At 32.6% G+C, this 16,549-nt stretch overlaps 2 protein-coding genes across 2 annotated transcripts; both read right to left on the bottom strand.

Annotated features, from left to right (window-relative positions):
• Nucleotides 1-8,555: 8,555 nt before the first annotated feature.
• LOC128169958 (short-chain collagen C4-like) lies at nucleotides 8,556-10,828 on the bottom strand. The gene is made up of 5 exons (XM_052835973.1): nucleotides 10,728-10,828; nucleotides 9,924-10,134; nucleotides 9,738-9,815; nucleotides 9,300-9,536; nucleotides 8,556-9,099 (listed from the first exon to the last, which is right to left on the bottom strand). The coding sequence occupies exons 2-5, from the start codon at nucleotides 10,132-10,134 to the stop codon at nucleotides 8,855-8,857; spliced, it is 771 nt and encodes a 256-aa protein (XP_052691933.1). The 5' UTR covers nucleotides 10,728-10,828; the 3' UTR covers nucleotides 8,556-8,854.
• A 2,148-nt stretch (nucleotides 10,829-12,976) lies between these two features.
• On the bottom strand, nucleotides 12,977-13,678 carry LOC128169956 (uncharacterized). The gene is made up of 2 exons (XM_052835970.1): nucleotides 13,532-13,678; nucleotides 12,977-13,330 (listed from the first exon to the last, which is right to left on the bottom strand). Exons 1-2 carry the CDS (start codon nucleotides 13,676-13,678, stop codon nucleotides 13,085-13,087), a joined length of 393 nt encoding a protein of 130 aa, XP_052691930.1. The 3' UTR covers nucleotides 12,977-13,084.
• Between the last annotated feature and the right edge of the window lie 2,871 nt (nucleotides 13,679-16,549).

The raw sequence follows: 16,549 nt of genomic DNA, 5'->3' as shown, positions 1-16,549 counted from the left end.
TCAACCTGCCTTTATCATGTCTAGACGGTACTATGCATGTTTTACAGTATGGTAGCCCAAATACAGGTATAACCATCATACCTAGCAGAGACGAGCTCAGGAGAGCAAGTGCACGCAAGCACTCGCCAAAATCCCCTGTACCCGCCACACAAATTTTGGCAAGCGTTCGCGAGCACTCGCTTTGCTGAACACGCCTTAGATGTCCTCTTTGGCAGATGACTTGTCCTTCATTGGTATTTACCGCGTGTGCTCTAAAGAGTGTTAGATACTGCATACAACTACTTTTTAGTAACCATGGAGGTTTACATTCAGCCGGACTAAACCATGTATTTTAAAGTTCCGCTACAAATATTCTATATAAGATAGAAATCCCGGCATCTAGGTCCTGCAAAAGTGTATTGTGAACAATCTAATACTACAGTAATCATCTAGGAATTGTTTTAAATCAAAAGTGTAGCATTTCCGAATGAATGAACAAGGCACGCGAGAAAAGGCAAACATTCTACTTTGCACATTATTTTAAACCGTAATACTGTATCTAAGTTTATAATGTTGTGCTACCATCAGTGCTTTATGGGGAGTAATATAACCGCCGGGTTTGTACCGTATGGGGTATTTTCTGTCCCGGGCGATTACTAGGGAATTAGCTCAACACTCGCTGTATTTTCCACATTTATTCCAGTTAATAACACAATTATACAAACAGTTACTCTCCGCTCCGTACACATTAAAAAGGGGGAACTCGCTTATTAATAATTCTAACTTAATGTTAACCTACATATGACAGTGAGGGAAAACGTAACGGATTAGACGGACGACTTGTATCTTGACTCTTAACCTCTATATATCGAACTCTGACTCTATTCAACTAACTTCAATCATGGTTATGCGGTTATGTCTGTTGTGTTGACTTTACACAACTTTACTGATACCTAGAAAACTCAATAAGACATTTAAGGTTCATCTTTTAACCTTAACCTTTTAAATCAAACATTCCAGCTTAACATCTATTGTGGGAGTTTTAAGAAGAGTTCATTTCGTCATTTACAATAATTGATATTTGTAAATTTTAATGCAAACCGGAACATTTAATGAATTTGTTTCGTCTTTAAAGAGCTTCTACTGAAGTATAAGTTCAAAACTTAACCCCATACAGGGTTCAACAACAAGTTTATGGTTTCAGGTTTAAATGTGAGGTAAAATGGCTGGTAAAGAAATTTAACCTAAACAACAATCACTATATTTATGTATCAATCCAGCTTTAACTCCGCCCTTCAAAGACCACGTGACAATTCGGTGACATTGAAAAGTTGATACAGCAAATGATTTCGTAAATATGCCTTTACCCTAACCCTAACCCTAACCCTAACCCCAACCCCCCTAACCCTAACCCCCCTAACCCTAACCCCCCTAACCCTAACCCCCCTAACCCTAACCCTAACCCCCAACCCTAACCCCTAACCCTAACCCTAACCCATAACCCTAACCCATAACCCTAACCCTAACCCTAACCCTAACCCTTACACCTTGCATAATTAACAAATGATCTATTGAGATATGATCAGAGGTCATATTTCTACCTTGGGATCAATAAGTAGTATTCATTGACAAGTTAAATTTATAACAATAAATGATTCAAATTATAAATGTTTATACTCCACATTCACCCCCCCCCCACAATCTAACCTAGTTATAAAGATTCAGTCTTCTTAATACATTCTTACATGTGTACAGTAACAAATTTTAAATCATTTCTTGATTGCTTTTTCTCTCGTGATTCACATTAACATTTTGGAAATTGCTTAATTCAATTTTTAAGATTTATAAACAAAATGTTATATGCATCACTTCCATGTGTATTCGCCTATATGGGGCAATTGTAAAGTCTCCTAAACAAAGCAGTGACATCATTAGCCTAGGAAATACCCACATGGATCAAACGCTACTGTATAACATATGAATAAGATAAAATACATTAATATTTCTAGTTCTAAAATGTCAGGGTGTCTCCAAGGGGGCATACTCTATATACAATTTTACGCGTAATGACACAAAGAGCAAAAATAAATTATATGGTTTAGGGATGAGGATCTCAGATCTCAGAAGTTAACAAAATATACAGTGTATCATATCATTTCCTATTTCAGAAATGCGGGGGGGGGGGGGGGTTAAAGACAACACCTGGGGGTCATTAATGTTACATTAATAATGTACTTTACACCATTTGATGCACCATAATGACATTAGAAGATATTTTGTATTTTCTGGTTTCGTGGGGTCAGAACAGTCCCATAAGGTCATGACCTACATTGTATTTGATGCATTATAATACATTAAGAAAGAAATACTCCTTCCTTCCTATTATTAAAGACAACACCTGGGGGTCATTAATGTACTTTACACCATTTGATGCATCATAATGACATTAGAAGATATTTTGTATTTTCCTGTTTCGTGGGGTCAGAACAGTCCCATAAGGTCATGACCAATATTGTATTTGATGCATTATAATACATTAAGAAAGAAATACTCCTTCCTTCCTATAATATTATAACTCATATAAAAAAAAAGTGTCTACACCTTCTTGCATGTAATACACAAATTTGATAAGAAATTGTTTATACAGGGTCAATATGGGGTCAACTCAATAGTGCATGCAGTCTGACAAATGAAAAAAATAACTTTTGCAACTAAAATGACAGAAACTTTACAAATGCAATACTCACTCACTGATAGGTAACGATGATAAGCTTATTTAAATATTAAAAGATGATGATACAGATGCTGTCAAAGGGAGATCACATTTAGAAAGTGAAAGTAGAACTTATATATGTATGCTGGCACTGGCATCTCATTATATTGTGCTACTGCTACTACATGTATTATGCTTACCTAACTGTCAACATCATAATGATAATATAATTAGATATACACAAACCTGCACCTGGGTACACGACACAACTGTTGTGTATATGTTGTATGTTCTGTGTTAGTTCCAGGGGTTTTCTTAAGTTGGACAAACATTAGACTCTAATTAGATATACACAAACGAACAAAACTATGTCTAGACAAACAAAGCAGTAATACCCTGCCCGATACTAGTATAACAAAGGCAGTTGAGAGTCTTGTATCTAGCAGATCTAGAGTTAGCCCTAGAAATATTGAAAATTGAAAAAAAAAATACAAACCTTAAACCGATTATCAAATTAAATCATGCATTTTTGGTTCATTATCTTTATTTTGTTTAATGACCATATGAACTGAGAGAGAGAGAGAGAGAGAGAGAGAGAGAGAGAGAGAAATTTCACCGATTAATTTATAATAGGAAACAAACATACTTTAATTAGTTTCATGCACAGATTAAGATACAGAGACTGCGCTCACCCCTACAATAATTTTGAAACCCCTAAACAATTATAAAGAATTTTATATCGGCAATCTGTGTCCATCGGAGCGGTGTTGATGATAGCGATCTGTGTTTAATGGAGCGACAATTAAAACCGCCTGGAACACCACCCCCCTTCCTTGGAAATTATATTATCATTCGGATGACCCCCTCCCATCACTATAAAAGAGCTTTTTCATTCAATATATGTTTTTATTGTTCAGTTTGATCAAACTTGACTTAAAGGGAACTTAAAGATAGTTTAAAGACAACTTAAAGGGAGCGTAAATGCCACTTAAAGATGTTTAAAGGCGGCTTAAAGATGGCCTAAAGGTGACTTAAAGAAGTTTGGACATTAAGGACCTATAAGCTCAGCTTAAAGGTGACTTAAAGGTGGCTTAAAGATGGTATATCCTTTAAGCCACCTTTACGCCACCTTTAAGCCACCTTTAAGGACTTGCTTAAAGATTGTTTTTCGCCCTGTGCTTTTCAGTGTTTATTACCAATAGTCTAGCACTACCACTGTTAAGCTAAGCTGAAAGTACATGTAACCTAACTAGTTAAGCAGAATCAGACCCTACAGTACACAAAGGGAATTAAAAATAAAATAAACCACCGTGCATATATATTTCATGTGGACATTACTGCTGTGAATTTATCAAGCGGTGCCAACCTTTAGCAGTGTTTTTATATATGTTAACAAATGTTAAAGAACATTTGGTTCGAAAACATCGGAGGCTTTATCCCTGTGGGCTGAGATTCTCATGGCACCTACTAGTGGTGGACAACCACCATTGTAAAAACTACAGTTACAATGTAGGGGAAAAATGAAAAAATAGGTTCTCTTATACTTGAAATACATCCATTTAACATAAATATTAAATAGAGTGTTAACATCGGGCTCGGAAACAATTAATGTCTGTTCTGTGTGGACGAAAATTTTCAGAGTTACTAACCAATAGTCTAGCACTCTCATTGTTAAGTTAAGCTGAATGTACATGTACCCTATTTAGTTTAACAGAGTCAAACCATTGATGATAACCTAACAAAAAAATATATGATGAACGCGATGAATTCAATTTTTCCAATAGTCATTTTTCCTTATGTATGTAGCAATACACCTTCCTCACTTGCACGGAGACCTCTTGGAGTCCTGTGGGATCTCACTGCGTCTTTATCGCACTCTCATTGTGCACTCACAGCGTTTGAACGAGTCTTTTTTTTTGCTGCGTTCACACAGCGACCCCCGAGAGCTGTTGCTGCGATCATCGCGCTCTCTTGGTGTTTCTTCTGCGTTTATTAGTGTTTGTACCACGCTCCCACGGCGTTTCTAGTGCGTTGTCAGCCAGCCAGGTGTGACAGGGGTTTAAAACAACACAGCCACAGTTCAGAAAACTATTTTCAAGCTTTTGAAAAATGACCCCGGGTACAAAAATATCACTTTATATCAATATATGGTGAGGGTAGATTCTCTAGTTGTCAAACTTTCAGAACTTTCACACAAAGCCTTTTCGGACAAAGGCCCCATTTAATAAATGATAAATCAAAAGAACTGATGAGAAAAGTCGAATAGTATAAATTATTGGTATATAACGTAGTAGTTTTAGGTTATATTAACAAAACAAAAAATGTCAATGTTACTTAGAATTTGTAACGTTACATTAATTTTGTCAAAATTGCAAATCAAAAGTGTTATATATTCAACATGTAATTTGAAAATCATTTATGTTTTAAAAAGGAGTCATACACTGATTTGATACTTATTAATTGGAAAGAATAGGGGGAATGGGTATAAAACATATACAACCCAATAAACAAATCATCCTGTGAGTCATTACGAAGCAGAATATATAGCAATTAAGTCAATAGTTTATTATAGTGATATGTGTACATGTATATAATTAATTACAAAATTCATTTTACAGATATAATGTCAATACACCCGGCCAATGGACCTATAAGTCGCTTTAAAACTATTACAAAGTGAATAAAATTTGCATGTTTTAGGAGTTAGTTGGCTTTGTCAAATGTTTTTGTTGTATAATTAATAGAAAAAATTGAGCAATTTGGCAAAGATAGTTACATGTTAGATCAGTGAACAGAGTACTATAATTGGTAATATTTTGAATGGACACTATTACTAAGAAAACTTTTCAGTTTCAATTTCATTCAAGTCACACAATTTACATATTCTGTCATGAACCGGTTCTCCTCTGTATTGCGACCTGTTTCAATCCTTAGAGGAAGAACACCACATCTAAACATTGCCAAGGATCTGATGGGTTAAGCGAGATCTAGCATAACGTATATTCTTCTACGTAAAAGCTTGATTTAAATAGGATATATGTTCGAAGTTTTGGATATACTGGTCGATTCAAAAGACGCAAAATGTTCATTTCGTGTCGGATTTTAGAACTTTAACACCCGCTTTCCCTAGCAACGGAGTAATCCGATGAACATCGAGAAAATATCGGAGGGCTCGATTTTGTACAGTTTCAATACAATGATGCTTCTTGTATCCCCATACCCCACTGATAATAAAGAAGGGATATAACAAAATAATAAAATAATTTTTCGAAGGTTCGGAATCGAACCAATTTAATTGCGTTGATTCTTTAGAAGACGGATCGCAGGGCACATCCTCCGGACTAGGCTTGGTTTTCAGCATTCACTTTAAAATCACGTATTTTCGTTGAAAAATCATCCCTAAATATTTGTATGATGCCTTGTAGTTCAGATTATTTCCCCTAGATGAAAGTTAAAGTTACTTCGTTTTGATCTCTTTTTCCGAACAACCTTAATTTTTTGCAAATTAATTCGTAATCGCAATTTTTTGCACAAGGCGTCGACAGTATATAAGATGTGTTGCATGTCATGTCATGATATATCTGCATCCATGTGTTTTTTAACTAAGACATTAATTAAGACATAACAAAACCTGTAAATATATGATGACGCTCTCAAAAAGAATAAGACGCGACCAGATAAGTACTCTTACCGGAAAGGGGGGGGGGGGGACACGCTGTTATTATACACCGGTGGATACAATTATAAAACTATTTCTTGTTTCTTTCAAACAAAAATTACAATCTAGAAACAAGAAATGCCGCGAGGAATAAAGAATTCATAATGTAAATATACGCGAGTAAGTTGAAAAACGAAAGTAGAAGGGACTTTCCGCATCACTGTCATGCGGGACAACTCTCTGTCTATTTTTAGAAAAACTGAGATAATGCACCGATTTATTAAAAGATTTGCAAATTCCGCTCAAAAACTAAATACAGTTGACGACATAAAACGAAAACACTGAATATGTGTAGCGTTTTTGATAAATAAAATCCCCATGTATTTTAAAACTATTTTTCTTTTCAAAACACGAAATAAGACGGGAACAGTAATACCCCTTTCAAACACATATACATTTTTTCGTGTTGACATTCTGCAGAAAAACATAATGTCGACGCGTATATATTGCGAAAGTCGACACGATTCTGACATCTTTTGTTTTCTTAGATTTTATTTTATAAAACGATAAGATATGTATTAATTACGGCAAACCAATCTTATCAAAGTCCATCACAACTAGCAAACGCTTATAAACTCAATTTTCCTAAGTGTCGACATTCATGCTATGTATATCGAGCGTCGACATTGACCATGATAGTCGAGTATATATATATATATATATATATATATATATATATATATATATATATATATATATATATATATATATATATATATATATATATATATATATATATATATATATATATATTTTTATATATATATATATATATATATATGATTGTTATTAGTCCCCTACCGGTTATCACCGGAGGGGATTATAGCTTTCCTCTGCGTCCGTCAGTCCGTCTGTCCGTCCGTCTGTCTGTCTGTCCCACTTCAGTTTTCCACACCTTTTTTCTTTATGCGTTTGAGGAATACTGTGAAATTTGCTGAACAGCTTCCAAATGTCGAACTACAGATCAAGTTTTTGTAGCGTCTGGTTGACGTATTTTCGAGAAAATTAATTTTTTATGTTCCAATTTTTTTAATGTTCGGGTTCGTTATCGGGTTCGGTGTGTATTGAATAAACGAGGAAAGTATGTAGTCAGTAATAACATCGCGCATTACTTGGACCATTCCTTTTATTGTTTCTAACAAATAAGTTCTGTAAAATAGTGGCAAGCATTGTGTTGTAGATTTAATCGACAGGGTTTTTTGTATTATTACAATCGGGTTCGTTATCTGGTTGGTCTGTTGATTCGGGACACGGAAGACGGTAAGAAATAATATTCTGCATAACACTGCATAGTTTTCAAATATTTCTGCAATCCGGTAGGGGACGTGTATTGCTTATGCAATACTCTCAGAATGCTTGTTGTAATTGTTTCATCAATATATATACATGTATTTTATTCAGTGGATCAGAAATTCGTTCTGATAATAAAATTTTAAAAAGCTATTTGGGAGAGCTACTGGTGTTTTAAAGAATTGATCAACAATGCATATTATACTCATCACCTGTGTTATGGTTCCAAGATTCACTAAGGAAAACAACAATATATACTTTGTCATTGATCTCTCGGGTACTTGCTACTAATTTTTAAAACCCAGCAAAATTATAATGCCACTGTACGATCCACTTCAGTGTATCGTTTGCACATGTGCGATGATATAACAGTACGACATAGAGTTCTTAAATAATCGATGATTTTTGAAATATGTGTGCCTGGTTTTCGGTCTGGTTTTGTTTCGTCTTCAAAATGACATTAATGTGTACTACATTTATATGTATTAAAACGGATTGATCGTTTTTCAAGCAAATCATTTCAGAAAGACAAGGTTATGCAATAAAATACTCTTTTAGCAAATGGAATGACTTATAACAAACTAGATTATGGTTTTCCATCAATTTTCATTGAATCTATTAATATAATTAAATTAAATCGTGCGTTCCTTTAGAATAAACTGTTTAGAATATAAAAAGTGACAAGCAATCCTAAAATTGACGGGTGTAACATATAGGCTGGAAAAAGCATTAGCTTTTCTGAGTCGTTGTTTTTACTGAAAATATTTCATGATGAATTAGTAATAAAAATAAATTAATTCTTCAAAATAATATAAAGCTTTCCGCAATGTAATAAATCATTTTGATTTAAAAACTTGACGCTTATCTTTCGGATATCTATTTGTTTTATTTACATTTTCAACTCGTAACCTGGCGGTTTCGAATAAAACCCTTATAATAAATAGGATATATAAAACACAACAGATTTTATATTTTATTCTCTCTAGATTTGACTAGCTCAAGGGAATCAATAACAACATAAAGAATTATAATTAAAATGTGAGAGATTTTACAACAAAACTGAGAGCAGTTTTGACTCATATTTTGACGTTGAAACAAATCTTAAATTACCCTAACAAAATGTAGAAAAAAAGTCAGTACTGGTTTATTAATGTTTACTCCTTAGAACAAACAGCACAGACGAGTTCTCTCCCTTCCACATAAGGTGGGCACTTCAAGGAACCACATCGAGCCTCTACGGAATAAAACAGTCTACCATCTTGATTTGCACGACCACCATGTAAAGTGTCTGGATGCTCGTCAACACAGGTGTACATTGTACCAGCTGGACTGTTATAATATCCCGCCATTAAGTTCCCGTGATACTCTAATTTCCATCCTTTGTAACACGTTTTTCTGGCTATAAAAAAATAATGAAATTCAATGCACATAAGACTGTATTTCTACGCAAAAATAAAAGCAAAGCAGAAAACTTTCATCTACAAACACAAAAAGGTTATATGTCTATCAATTTAAAAAATTATTACAAATATGTATACGTTTTTCATTAAACGACAGATAAAAAAAATTATATTAAAATTTTTCTTTTAGAAAACTTACCTGGAAACATTTTGACGACGGATTTATTTCGAAGAAGACAAACAGCACACGGTACATCATGATTATAGACTTTGCGCAGGTTGCTGATGGTGTAGTATGTTTCGTATTCCGCACCAAAAACATAAGCTTTGGTCCCTTTAACTCCATCAATGTATTCACCCCACTCTGGATCTCTTGGTAAACACAGAAGATCAACCGCTGCTCCTTTGTGATCGTACCATGAACCGCCAGTGAAGCCTTGGGATACCAGAGAAACGTTATTATATTTTATGTTTAAATGTCATATTTCTTTTAACTTATAATTTTATATAATCATAAAGCAGGGGTTTTGTGTTCATTTTAAAAGACCACAATTTCTGGACTGAAGTCTTTAATATAGCTGTGAAAAAAAAAATTTAGCGTCAGAAATAATAAAAGTGGATTCAAAAATGACTTTACCTGATAGAACTAACTCGGCATTCGAAGGACATGTTTTTTTCCCCCATCTTGTGTAAACAACGCTCCTGTTTTTGGTTTCTTGAAATAATCAATTAAGTAAGAAACGTACTTGTAAAATTACGGTATTCACATATTTTTAACGACATTTAATACATGTATTATACCTTGCATCTTTCGTGCACCTACCTCTGTTTTTTTCTTTAATAGCTTTCACTGATTTTTCGATTTGGTCGGTGAAACTTTTGAATTCGTCCCTCAAATCCTCTATTTGGTATGCTCCTAGAGCAGATGACAAATGTCCTGTCAGATATTGCTGCAGCATGTCTTTACAACTTCCATCGTTTGTTACAGCCCGTACTTCCATCACAAAAATCACAAGAATAAGAGCCACAATCATCTGAAGCACAGTTAAAATACAATATTAGTTTTGTAATCACTTAAGGTCAAATCAACTAAATGTAACCTTAGTTCTGGTTTTTGTTTGGTAAAATATTGGTAAAATAAATTTTTTTTAATGTTAGAATGTTGAGGTATATTCATTGTGTGAGACTTTTGGTAAATTTGCAGTTTCCATGTTACATGAATATTAACTGATAATTAACTTTTTGCATGCACGGCCTAGATGAAAATACTTGTAATAAATCTGCTTTACATATATCTAATCAAAGATACGTGTGTTGTCTATGAGTATGTGTGCTGTTTATGACTGAGCTTACATGCGATTGCAACTCATAAATACACTTATTTTAACTCACAGACCAAACATAGCATGGAAGTTTGTGTGTTTTTTGTTGTGATTTTTGTAAAAAAGAGGTTTCATAGATAAGGAACGAAAAATATCTTTGAAAAAAGCCTCCACTTATTATATATTTTTTTAAGATGAATTCAGTTATATCTTTTCATTTAAAATAAAACATGAAATTCATTCGATTAAAATAAACGGATGAGAAAATATATTCATACACTTGTAAAATGACAAAATCTACTTACCTTTATGAATTCTTAAACTATCACTTATCCTCTATATCAGCATGCATTTATATATATTACAACAAAGAAGCCACAACATCTGATGCCTTTGTTCAACCTACGCATTTTGACAAAGCTACACATTGAAATTAAGTTGAAAATGTATTCCATACATCTAAAATTACAAAATTGAATATCCTGTGCGTGCGAAACACGTTTGAAAAAGAACTATCCTTGCTATTCTGCGACACATTTTCCCAGTTATTTGTGCAATTATTTTTGTTATTGTACAATTACACAATTACTTGTTTTTTCAACTGACGTTTAAGAATTCTCGCATTTTAATTTCAAAAGCATGTGTGTATTGGATGAAACTTTATTATCCATAATAGATAGATATATTTAAATATAATCAGTCAAATTTTTGGTGTGCGCTACTTATAATGTTTAAGATATAAATGATTGGTGCGATATAAAATAAATGGTTTTACAATATGGAATCAAAACTCTGTTACTAAAACGCTTTTTCATATCTAATTATTTGACTTTTTCTTTAGTTGATATTGATGGGTACGTGACTTAGGACGAAATTTAATACAAAACTATCCCACTTGACGCAAGACAAAGATACCTCGATCAAAGAATAAAAAAAAAATCATCTCTGCATTCATTTCACACGGTTTAGAAATAATGATTAATAATTAGATTGTGGTTTTGATAACAATTTTGAAATTTGAGATTGTTTCATTAAAATACTGCAACGACATATCTTTGGTCATGTTCTTCATCGTAACCTGTTCGTTCTTTAATCTTAGACAGGACATATTTACTTAGCGCATGTGTTTGAAAATGACCCTCGTTAAGATAAATACGTTAACTTAAAGACATAAATTCAATAGTCGTTGTTTGATGTTCAACATTACTTTTTTATTGACAGCAATAATAAATGAATACATAGTGTTTTATTGGTATTCTTTATTGTTTACGTATTTGTTTATTATCTTTTGGATCAAACACACATACTAGTATCTTTCCCTCAGCAGACGGTGGACGTAATTAGGAACTACATATTGACGGATATTTTAGATAAATCTATCTTTTATGGATGATATAGTTTCATTCCATACACACATGCCTTTCAGAATAAAAATGTCGTTAAAATATATCAATACCAAATGTTACCACTGCGCAAATAACTGAAAAAATGTGTGACAGGCTAGCAAGGATAGTTCTTTTTCAAAAGAACAGGATGTTCGGTTGTGTTATTTTAAATGTATGGTATACAATTTTAATTTAATTTCGATCTGTTTAGCTTTTTCAAAATGCGAAGGTTGAACAAAAGCACCTGCTGTTGTGGCTTTGTTGTAATATATATAAATACTTGCTGATATAGACGCTAGGTGATAGTTTAAGAATTCATAAAGATAAGTTGATTTTGACAATTTACAAATGTATCATTATATTTTATTATCTGTTTATTTGAATCAATAAATTTCATGTTTTATTTTAAGTGAAAAAGATGTAACTTAATTCATCTTTTAAAAAAATATTTAAAAAGTGTGGGTTTTTTCAAAGATGTTTTTTGATTATGTATCTATGAAACCTCTTTTGTATAAAGAAATAACGCACACATATTCATGCTATCTTCAATATGTGGGGTTATGGTAAGTGTATTTCTGAGTCGCACAGGCATGTAAGCTCAATCTTTGTTACAATATATGTAAATCAGATTAATAACAAGTATTTTCATCTAGGCCGTGCATGCAAAAAGTTAATTATCAGTAATTGTCAGTAATTATCAATATTCAATCATCGCTGATGACTCAAATTTACCAAAAAGTCTCAAAAAATGAATAGACCTCAAAATTCCAACATTCAAAATAACTATATTTCTAATATTTGACCAAAAACAGAAAATCGAAAAATCAGTGAAAGCTATTAAAGAAAAAACAGAGGTCGATGCACAAAAGATGCAAGGTATACTACATATATGAAATGTCATTAAAAATATGTGAATACCGTAATGTTACAAGTACATTTCTTACTTAATTGATTGTTTCAAGAAACCAAAAACAGGAGCGTTGTTTACACAAGATGGGGAAAAAAATGTCCTTCGAATGCCGAGTTAGTTCTATCAGGTAAAGTCATTTTTTAATCCACTTTTATTATTTCTGACACTTATAAACATTTTTTTTCACAGCTACATTAAAAACTTCAGTCCAGAAATTGTGGTATTTTAAAATGAACACAAAAAGCCCTGCTTTATGATTATATAAAATTATAAGTTCAAATAATATAAGACATTTAAGCATAAACTATAATAAAAACGTTTCTCTGATATCCCAAGGCTTCACTGGCGGTTCATGGTTTAATAATATTTACTCCTTAAAACAAACAGCACAAACGAGTTCTCTCCGTTCCACATAAGGTGGGCACTTCAAGAAACCACATCGAGCCTCTACGGAATAAAACAGTCTACCATCTTGATTTGCACGACCACCATGTAAAGTGTCTGGATACTCGTCATCACAGGTGTACATTGTACCAGCTGGATGGTCATAATATCCCACCATTAAGTTTCCACGATACTCTAACTTCCATCCTTTGTAACACGGTTTTTCTGGCTATAAAAAATAATGAAATTCAATGCACATAAGATTGTATATCTATGCAAAAATACAAAATAGCTGAAAACTTTCATCTACAAACTCAAATAAGTTACAAGTTTATTAATTTGAAAAATCAATACAAATATTTATACTTTGTCCATGAAACAACAGATAAAAAATGATATTTAAATTTTTTTTTCTAAAATTCTCACTTACCTGTAAACATTTTGACGACGGATTGATTTCGAAGAAGACAAACATCACACGGTACATCATGGTCCGCGAGCTTGTGCAAGTTGCCGGGAGAGTTGCATGTTTCGAATTCCGCACCATCAACAAAAGCTCTCGCTCCACCAACTCCATCACTGTATTCTGCGACACATTTTCCCAGTTATTTGTGCAATTATTTTTGTTATTGTACAAATACACAATTACTTGTTTTTTCAACTGACGTTTAAGAATTCTCGCATTTTAATTTCAAAAGCATGTGTGTATTGGATGAAACTTTATTATCCATAATAGATAGATATATTTAAATATAATCAGTCAAATTTTTGGTGTGCGCTACTTATAATGTTTAAGATATAAATGATTGGTGCGATATAAAATAAATGGTTTTACAATATGGAATCAAAACTCTGTTACTAAAACGCTTTTTCATATCTAATTATTTGACTTTTTCTTTAGTTGATATTGATGGGTACGTGACTTAGGACGAAATTTAATACAAAACTATCCCACTTGACGCAAGACAAAGATACCTCGATCAAAGAATAAAAAAAAAAATCATCTCTGCATTCATTTCACACGGTTTAGAAATAATGATTAATAATTAGATTGTGGTTTTGATAACAATTTTGAAATTTGAGATTGTTTCATTAAAATACTGCAACGACATATCTTTGGTCATGTTCTTCATCGTAACCTGTTCGTTCTTTAATCTTAGACAGGACATATTTACTTAGCGCATGTGTTTGAAAATGACCCTCGTTAAGATAAATACGTTAACTTAAAGACATAAATTCAATAGTCGTTGTTTGATGTTCAACATTACTTTTTTATTGACAGCAATAATAAATGAATACATAGTGTTTTATTGGTATTCTTTATTGTTTACGTATTTGTTTATTATCTTTTGGATCAAACACACATACTAGTATCTTTCCCTCAGCAGACGGTGGACGTAATTAGGAACTACATATTGACGGATATTTTAGATAAATCTATCTTTTATGGATGATATAGTTTCATTCCATACACACATGCCTTTCAGAATAAAAATATCGTTAAAATATATCAATACCAAATGTTACCACTGCGCAAATAACTGAAAAAATGTGTGACAGGCTAGCAAGGATAGTTCTTTTTCAAAAGAACAGGATGTTCGGTTGTGTTATTTTAAATGTATGGTATACAATTTTAATTTAATTTCGATCTGTTTAGCTTTTTCAAAATGCGAAGGTTGAACAAAAGCACCTGCTGTTGTGGCTTTGTTGTAATATATATAAATACTTGCTGATATAGACGCTAGGTGATAGTTTAAGAATTCATAAAGATAAGTTGATTTTGACAATTTACAAATGTATCATTATATTTTATTATCTGTTTATTTGAATCAAATAAATTTCATGTTTTATTTTAAGTGAAAAAGATGTAACTTAATTCATCTTTTAAAAAAATATTTAAAAAGTGTGGGTTTTTTCAAAGATGTTTTTTGATTATGTATCTATAAAACCTCTTTTGTATAAAGAAATAACGCACACATATTCATGCTATCTTCAATATGTGGGGTTATGGTAAGTGTATTTCTGAGTCGCACAGGCATGTAAGCTCAATCTTTGTTACAATATATGTAAATCAGATTAATAACAAGTATTTTCATCTAGGCCGTGCATGCAAAAAGTTAATTATCAGTAATTATCAGTAATTATCAATATTCAATCATCGCTGATGACTCAAATTTACCAAAAAGTCTCAAAAAATGAATAGACCTCAAAATTCCAACATTCAAAATAACTATATTTCTAATATTTGACCAAAAACAGAAAATCGAAAAATCAGTGAAAGCTATTAAAGAAAAAACAGAGGTCGATGCACAAAAGATGCAAGGTATACTACATATATGAAATGTCATTAAAAATATGTGAATACCGTAATGTTACAAGTACATTTCTTACTTAATTGATTGTTTCAAGAAACCAAAAACAGGAGCGTTGTTTACACAAGATGGGGAAAAAAATGTCCTTCGAATGCCGAGTTAGTTCTATCAGGTAAAGTCATTTTTTAATCCACTTTTATTATTTCTGACACTTATAAACATTTTTTTTCACAGCTACATTAAAAACTTCAGTCCAGAAATTGTGGTATTTTAAAATGAACACAAAAAGCCCTGCTTTATGATTATATAAAATTATAAGTTCAAATAATATAAGACATTTAAGCATAAACTATAATAAAAACGTTTCTCTGATATCCCAAGGCTTCACTGGCGGTTCATGGTTTAATAATATTTACTCCTTAAAACAAACAGCACAAACGAGTTCTCTCCGTTCCACATAAGGTGGGCACTTCAAGAAACCACATCGAGCCTCTACGGAATAAAACAGTCTACCATCTTGATTTGCACGACCACCATGTAAAGTGTCTGGATACTCGTCATCACAGGTGTACATTGTACCAGCTGGATGGTCATAATATCCCACCATTAAGTTTCCACGATACTCTAACTTCCATCCTTTGTAACACGGTTTTTCTGGCTATAAAAAATAATGAAATTCCATGCACATAAGATTGTATATCTATGCAAATATACAAAATAGCTGAAAACTTTCATCTACAAACTCAAATAAGTTACAAGTTTATTAATTTGAAAAATCAATACAAATATTTATACTTTGTCCATGAAACAACAGATAAAAAATGATATTTAAATTTTTTTTTCTAAAATTCTCACTTACCTGTAAACATTTTGACGACGGATTGATTTCGAAGAAGACAAACATCACACGGTACATCATGGTCCGCGAGCTTGTGCAAGTTGCCGGGAGAGTTGCATGTTTCGAATTCCGCACCATCAACAAAAGCTCTCGCTCCACCAACTCCATCACTGTATTCTGCGACACATTTTCCCAGTTATTTGTGCAATTATTTTTGTTATTGTACAAATACACAATTACTTGTTTTTTCAACTGACGTTTAAGAATTCTCGCATTTTAATTTCAAAAGCATGTGTGT

This window comes from Crassostrea angulata, unplaced genomic scaffold, assembly GCF_025612915.1.
Source record: "Crassostrea angulata isolate pt1a10 unplaced genomic scaffold, ASM2561291v2 HiC_scaffold_263, whole genome shotgun sequence".
Classification (NCBI taxonomy): domain Eukaryota; kingdom Metazoa; phylum Mollusca; class Bivalvia; order Ostreida; family Ostreidae; genus Magallana; species Magallana angulata.
The sequence above is the reverse complement of the archived record's forward strand: the minus strand, read 5'-3'. Positions and strand labels throughout refer to the sequence as shown.